At 40.0% G+C, this 7,974-nt stretch overlaps 1 protein-coding gene across 2 annotated transcripts; it reads left to right on the forward strand.

The window, feature by feature from the left end:
* Positions 1 to 4,510: 4,510 nt before the first annotated feature.
* On the forward strand, positions 4,511 to 6,526 carry LOC131682326 (zinc finger protein OZF-like). 2 transcript variants are annotated; one of them, XM_058963712.1, is made up of 5 exons: positions 4,511 to 4,729; positions 4,846 to 5,914; positions 5,967 to 6,189; positions 6,254 to 6,315; positions 6,376 to 6,526. In XM_058963712.1, exons 1-5 carry the CDS (start codon positions 4,595 to 4,597, stop codon positions 6,489 to 6,491), a joined length of 1,605 nt encoding a protein of 534 aa, XP_058819695.1. In that variant the 5' UTR covers positions 4,511 to 4,594; the 3' UTR covers positions 6,492 to 6,526. The 2 variants fall into 2 exon arrangements, with proteins under 2 accessions (XP_058819695.1, XP_058819696.1); XM_058963713.1 differs by having other exon boundaries at positions 4,621 to 4,729; positions 4,796 to 5,914.
* The last annotated feature ends 1,448 nt before the right edge of the window (positions 6,527 to 7,974 follow it).

Raw genomic sequence — 7,974 nt, forward strand, 5'->3', positions numbered from 1 at the left:
ATTCCAGCGTCTGGTTCGTAAGGTTGTGTATTACTTCAAAGTCGAGCTACGCTTACAAAACTCAGGCGTAATGAAGCCAGTGATGCCTACTTGGTCGGTTTGTTTGAGGATACAAAATAGTGCGCCAAGTACGTAACTTTCTCGTAAAACAAATCAAACTGGCTCACAGTGTCCGCTGGGAGTGGGCGTAAATTACTATAAAAGCAACGGTTCTTTTCAGGACCAATCAATTGTGTTCTAGTTAAACTGAAACTTTCATTTTAAGATGTGTAACAAATTTTCAACAAGCAACATAATACGTTGTGTGGAAAGAAGTAGCTTGCACACGGAACAAAAATTTAAATTATCCTCTCGCTCGTTTCGTGCACTGCTTTTCCATTCCTTTCTACTGTTATTATCAGAATTACCAAAATGAATGTGCGTGTTCCCTCACCATCCCTCTAGTGATCAGTGTTGCTTCAATTGCATGTGTTTAAGAGAAATGTTGAAGTCGCATGCTTCTATTCGAGCTTTTTGGCAGCCTCTGTGAACTAACTGAATTAAATGATTTTTTTGTGCAGCTCCGTGCTAGTAGCAAACAAAATGGCCCTACCAGTGTCTGATTCGTGAGATTGTGCAGGATTTCAAAGTCGAGCTATGCTTATAAATTTCAGCCGTAATGGTACCCGAAGAAGCCAGTCTTGTCGTTTTGTTCGAGGCTACAAAACAGTTCGCCAGGCACGTAACTATCATGCCAAATATACCCAACGATCCAGCGCATCACCATCAACACCAACGCCGATACCAAAGGTTCTTTTCAGAACCACCATTATTACCATAGAGAATTATTTGAAAATTTCCCATTCAAACGTGATTCTGTTGAATATTATTAGATTTAAATTAACGTCTCGAATTGAAATCACGACGCTCCGGTTATGTGACAGACATTACCCACCCATCTTTTTTTATTGTGACCACGACTAACGGTTTAATATAGACACCCCATTTTAATATTTCTGAAGGAACAGAAGGTCGAGTTTGGAAAGTTTGTAACTTTCATTGTACTTTACCAAATTACACAATGTTCGCACTAATGATTCAGAAATATGACCAGGAATCTTCTATTAGATTTGTAAGTATGTATAATTTACATGAATAAAGAAAAATTGATTTTCAGGAATCAATTATTATCTGTTCTTCCATTGGCCAGTACTACGCGACTTCCTCATGCTAACAATTAATTTCATCGTTAGCCATCTCCCTCACCAAGACCAACAACGCCAACAAAACCGGTCCTTTTCAGGACCACCATCATTTTTGTAAAGAATAATTAGAAATATTCCTCGCCCAAATCACCTTTTGTCCGAAAATTCCAATGAGTATCAACATATTTGAAGAACGTGTTCCTTATGTATTCTACATCTCTCCGGTTATGTCGCAGACATTACCCACCCATCTTTTTTTTTTTAATTTAAATTTTATTTTCACGTTTCTTGAGTTGGAAAAACATTGTTGTAATCACGAAAATCAGCTTTATCGATGTACGTAATAATTTTTTTTTCTCATTAAATGACCCAATTCCGAACAAACCATTAATCGCCGATTATAAATCAGTAAATTGTCTGATTTAAAATTTCCGAATGTTCTAAAAATTATCGCATAAAAAAATTATCGTAGGTTGGGATTCGAACCCAAGCCAACTAGATTCACTCAAATCTATAAAAGGCTAGTGTAGTCTTTGTACAGACTCTATTCAGCAGCCTAGATTTTTCGGTACATCGGTGAAATCTTAAGCATTCGATGTATGCAAGATTGGTGCAGACAGTAAGGTAAGTGCTTAGTATTCAACAGGTTGCTGGTTCGAATCCAGGTACGTGATATGACTTCCAACAAGGTAATACAATTTTTCTCTAATTGTAACGTAACACTAATAAAAGTATATGGCTTCCAAAGAGATTGATAGCGAGTGTAATTTGAAATAAATGTCTTTTTTAATAATTTTTCTATGATAATTTTCTCATCTGAACGGCGGTAACGAAAAGATTTATTGATGAAGCTAAACTGTGTCTTTCTTCAGGCTGTATACATGCTGAAGAATTGTTCTTTGATGTGCTATAATCAGACAAGCTGAATAAATTCTCCAAATCCCGGATGCTTAAGGGTGGAATAAACTGTGGGGAATAAAGCCTAGATATACGAGTGAAACCGAAATTAATCATTAAGGGTTGGTGCAATTATATTTAACTTAAAGCTTGGTGAAGTTCTCCTCTATATTTGTGTTTGTGCTGTAACCATATTCTTTGAATAAATAAATCTCTCTCTGAGAACAGAGAATGTGACTGAAGCGAATGAGACTAATACGTGCAAGGTTTCGAATACATCGCCGCTCGCTTTCGTACCAGCGAGTGTATGTATGCGTTAAAGAATCATATTAAACGAACGGGCACGAAAATATCCGCAGGTTGCTTTCGAGGAAATGATACATACGCTCGCCTTCCTACCGGCGCGTGCATATAAGAATCGCGGTAGGCATAGCGAGAGCAATATTCAGATGAGAGGAAATGGTTGCTGGCGCCCGAAGTTGGGATCGGTATTATGACTTACCCATGTATGTGTGTAGGACTGTCCGATGAGCGAAAGAATTTCAGAGTCGTTCTTCATTCACTCGTCCAAGTTTCCCGCGGATAAAAGGCGTAAATTTAACTCCCGAAATTCACGACATAAATGATATATGATCTATACGTATACCTCCAATGTTCAGCTAGAGCTGAATAAAGCAACTGTTAAAACGTTTAAAAAACTACGAAATGTTTGTTGGGATACTGCCTCGGCGGAACAGTTCAGTCATAGAATTGATTGAAAAATTATAAGATTAGTCACACAATTGACACAAATGAAACAACGTAAGTGCAGCAAAGATACCAAAACTAACGAAAGTAAAACGACGAAACTGTGAGCGTGATACTAATAACATCGTAACTTTAATTTTGCTTCAATCCGCTCTTTTAAATGTCTTGATCGCGAATGTTCGTTCTATTCAATGAAAAGGCACTTTTGGTGAGCATTTTGGCTGAATAATAGGTGTAAAAATCGGTATGGTTTTTAAATAACATTTAAAACCAAACTTCAAAAATGTCATCGCCGTTTTCTCTGTTTGGGTCAAATGCGAGTTTCGCTGTTTTCAAATATCATGCTATTTAATAGCCTTAAATGGCAATTCATATAAAATGTATGTGATTGTTCAATGAATGTAATCAAAACCATATCGCGAATATTTATGTGATTTGCACATAGAAATCATGTGAAAAGCTGCATGGAAAATAATTGTTTTCAGATAAATTCTCGACAAACGTATGATTACGGCCTAAAAGCCAACTGTCAAAATCCACTTTGAATGGAAATTTCGGACAAACCGTTACACGCCAATCACAGATGTTGGTAGTAAACGAAAGAGTAAAGTTTTCTCTTTCATAAACTGTTATGAACTGTGTTCGACTCCCGGATAGAATTTTACAATAGCATTTACCCTACAAACAATCATAAAACAATAAATATTATAGTTATTACTGTTTCAACATTGTTCGATGCCAAGTTCTCACAGTAGATTTGCAATAAAATTTCATGTAACAATAAATTTCACAGTTCAGCAAAAAACTGATACAGTGCATTCACATTACATTTAACTGTTTCCGAGAAAAAAATGTATGGAGAAAAATTGATTTTTTTAATGTTAAGATACATAACCACCCCCCTTTTTCACTGTAAAAGTCTATTTTACATTGAAATTTATTGTAAAAACGTTAAAGTTTAATGTTTTTGTATTGTAGCATAACACTTAAACTTACTGTAAATTATTGTAAAATTACTGTACTGTCACAGTGAAAATCATGGTTTTGTTACTGTACATTTCTATTCGGGCTAGTAACGGTTTGTCCGGAATTTCCATTCAAAGTGGATTTTGACAAAGAGAATAGTGAAAGAGACGCAGAGTGAAAATCAGTCAAAACGGCAACACTCCCTTTACGATGATTTCAACACTAGAATTTGGCAACCGTTTCCAAAGGCAGCACTTTAAATGACTCCTATTATATTTTGAAAACAAACCTTTTGTCGATCGTTGGATTTGTTTATCAAACGATGTGCATTTCGAAACAAAGAGATGAAATAATTCTAAAACTTGTTTTTACTCATACATAGACTCTAGAATGCACCTTACAATCACGATTGCACTAAATTCTGACGTAAATTCAAATTTTTTTTTGATAGATTTACAATACTTATCTCCTCCAACTCAAGCATGAGTAATGTTTATTTACATTGCACGATTGGTTTGCTCAATAAGGTATTTTTGGCTTCACACTATTCGTCTCTTTTCCTATTCTCTTTGGATTTTGACAGTTGGCTTTTAGGCCTTAATTATATGTTTGTCGAGAATTATACGTGATTTTTAGGTTCAGTGTTGATCATTAATAATAGTGTGTATGGAACTGAACATTCCCTGTCGTTGTCAGCTGTCAGTCTTTGGAACACCAACAACATACAAGATTGTCCGCGGACCATGGAAGTAATCGGTTAAAATTTGATTTAATAAGTAATTTGGTGACGGATATCGATTATGACTGAAATAAACTCATCGAGTTCCAACATTTGCCGGATCTGTATGGAAAACAGCACCGATGTGATTTCGGTATTCACGCAGTTTGAGAATGTTTTCATCGCTAACATCATCCTGGAGTGCACCACTGTAAAGGTAAACAAACCCGTGGGGAGCATGGGGTCATACGGAATGATTTGCGTTATGTTCACATTTTTTTAGGAAAGTTAACGGTAATTCATCTAAAATAACCTAACAAGCTGTTTTCGTAGGTCACTGAAAATGATGGTCTTCCCGAACACATTTGCAAGGCGTGCATGATGGAACTGAAACAAATTGTTAGATTTATTAGGAAAGCCAGAAACTCGGATCGATCGCTACGAAAGTTATTCAGAAGCGAAATTAAACAGGAAGCTGAGAGCGATGTAAAATTGAATGATAACCATTTCGAATCTGCTGCGGGAAGTGAAACAACCAATAAATCGGAGGTATACGTTGAAGAACCAACATCTTTATCGGTAAACAATAGCGATTTTGAGCATGATGAGACAAATGGTCAGCATTTGGAAGGAAATGACATTCTAGCTATTGATATCGAAGATACGGCAAGCAACGATGAACATTCGGACGAGGTAGAAATTGAAACATATCAAATTGTTTATATCGATAAAGAACAGCTTCTATGCTGCTCATGTTTGATCCAGTTTGACGACATGAAAGTATTGAAAACACATGCCAAAGAAGCTCATACGATTAATCAACAGAATTCAAATAAAAAGTTTTCATGCCAACATTGCAATCGAAGGTACTCTTCGGACACTGCTATTCGAGCGCATAGGCGAAGGATGGAAAAGGTGACCAAGGTTTATCAGTGTAGAAAGTGTGGTGTTAGAGTGTTGGATCAGCATCGACGACTTCAGCATGCTCGAACTCATTTCAAAAAGTGTCCCCTGAAACCGGAGAAAAACCCACCAACCCTGGAGGAACTGATGGAAAAGCATGGTAGATTGTGCTGTGCCCTAGGTTGCATGGAATTTTTCGAAACTGACGAGCAACTGCAAGCTCATGCTCACTCCGTACACAAAGCGAACAAAGTGGAAGCTACACTGGCGTACAACGAAGGGAAACCAATTGAGTGTCTTGTCTGTTTTAAGCGATTTAAAGATGATGAATGCTTGAAAAGGCATCTGAGGTTCAAGTACATGCCTTCGAAAAATATTTGTACTCTGTGTGGGGCAAAGTTTCCCAGCTTGTCTTCGTTGACGATTCACGAGCGTAGTCATACCAAGGAGAAACCGTTCCAGTGTGGGATTTGTTCCAAGGGATTTGGTGACAAGCAAAGTTAGTTTTGGATCTTTTTTTGATTCAGTTTTAATAAGTTATCGATTTTTAGGTCTTAAAAGGCATCAGGTAAAACATACCAACGAAAAACCGTTTATGTGTTCCGTCTGCGGTGTGTCCTTCAAACGGAAACGAGCGATGCAGTCGCACATGATCATTCATGAGCCCGGACAGCTCCCGTTCAAGTGTGAAATGTGTGAGAAACGTTTCCGTGTCAAAGCCAAGATGCTATATCACATGCGGACGCACACCGGAGAACGGCCTTACCCTTGTAGGTAAGATTAGGATTCGAATTTTTAAATAGGGAATTACAGTAACCTTTTGGGAAATGATTTTTAGGCACTGTGACAAATCATTTGCAGATTTTTCGAACCGCATGAGACATGAACTGTCTCACACGGGTAAGTGTTTTGCCACAAACTTCGCAATGTATAATTGATTTTAATACAATTGAACTTCAGGTGAGAAACCATACAAATGCGTGCATTGCAGTGCAGGATTCATCACAAGGCGCTTTATGTTGGAGCACGAAAAAATACACAAACGAAACCAAATGAAGCAACTGGAAACGCGATAGACTAGATGCTCGAGAGCTTAATAAAATCGTACTTAGTCCCTATCCGACATTGGTTTAAAGGATTTGTAATTTGTAGAGGAAATGTCACTCGTCCCGAACCCCGTGGTGGTGGAGGAACGCTATGTGGGAAGCTGAGCTGCAAGCAACCGGGCGGGTCATAGGTGGTGGATAATGCTTAGTCGCGATAGAAACTAGCTGTGATTTGCGACCCGAACCATGTAGCGGGGGCTAACGGCGGGTGTGGTAGGACGAGGTAGTGGGCCCTACACGTTCTAGGCCTAAATACCACATGCTCTAAAGCAGCCCTGACAAGGCGAGCCAGTGCCGCCTTTAAATAAGCGCTTAGCCCAAATCTCTCTCTTCCCGTTACTGCAAGGTTGGCGCAGGCCTAGCTAGCCGCCCATAAAAATAGCATGCTCAGGAAGTTCAACAAGAAATTTCGGATGGACAAAATTGGCAAAACGGAAACGGATAAGAGACTGGAAACTTGGGACATGGAACTGCAGCTCGCTTAACTTTATCGGGAGCACTCAAATACTTGTGATATAGTGAAAGACCGCAAGTTCGACATTGTGGCGCTTCAGGAGGTATGTTGGAAGGGGTCTACGACGCGGGTCTTTCGCGGGAACCACACCATCTACCAGAGCTGCGGCAATACACACGAACTGGGAACTGCTTTTATGGTGGTGGGGGAGATGCAAAAGCATGTGATCGGATGGTGGCCGGTCAGCGACAGAATGTGCAGGTTGAGGATCAAGGGCCGGTTTTTCAACGTCAGCATAATTAACGTGCATAGTCCCCACCTCGGAAGTAGTGATGACGACAAGGACGAATTTTACGCGCAGCTGAAGCGTGAATACGATCGCTGCCCAAGACATGATGTCATCGGCGACCTTAATGCTCAGGTTGGCCAGGAGGTGGAATACAGACCGGTAATTGGAAGGTTCAGCGCCCACCAGCAGACGAACGAGAACGGCCTAAGATTAATCGATTTCGCCACCTCCAAGAACATAGCCATAAGGAGCACCTTCTTCCAGCACTTGGACATTACCACCGTAAGGACCTATCGTGACGCTAACATCGACTCGGACCACTATCTGGTGTTGGTTAAACTGCGTCTAAACCTATCCGTAGTGAACAGTGTAAGATACCGGCGCCCGCCGCGGTATAACCTGGACCGACTGAGGGAAACCAGCGTCGCGACAACGTACGCGCAGCATCTTGAATCAGCGCTGCCACCGGAGCAGGAGCTCATCGATGCCCCCTTTGAGGACTGCTGGACCAGGACTAAAGCAGTCATAAGCAGCACTGCGGACAGCGTCCTGGGATACGTACAGAGGAGTCTACGGAACGATTGGTTCGATGGCGAGTGCTAAGAGATATTGAATGAGAAGAATGCAGCACGGGCAGTGCTTCAAGCCACTCGTGAGAACGTGGAGTCATATCGACGGAAGCGAAAACAGCAGACTAGTCTTTTTCAGGA

The sequence above is a fragment of the Topomyia yanbarensis genome, chromosome 2, assembly GCF_030247195.1.
Source record: "Topomyia yanbarensis strain Yona2022 chromosome 2, ASM3024719v1, whole genome shotgun sequence".
In the NCBI taxonomy this organism is placed as follows: domain Eukaryota; kingdom Metazoa; phylum Arthropoda; class Insecta; order Diptera; family Culicidae; genus Topomyia; species Topomyia yanbarensis.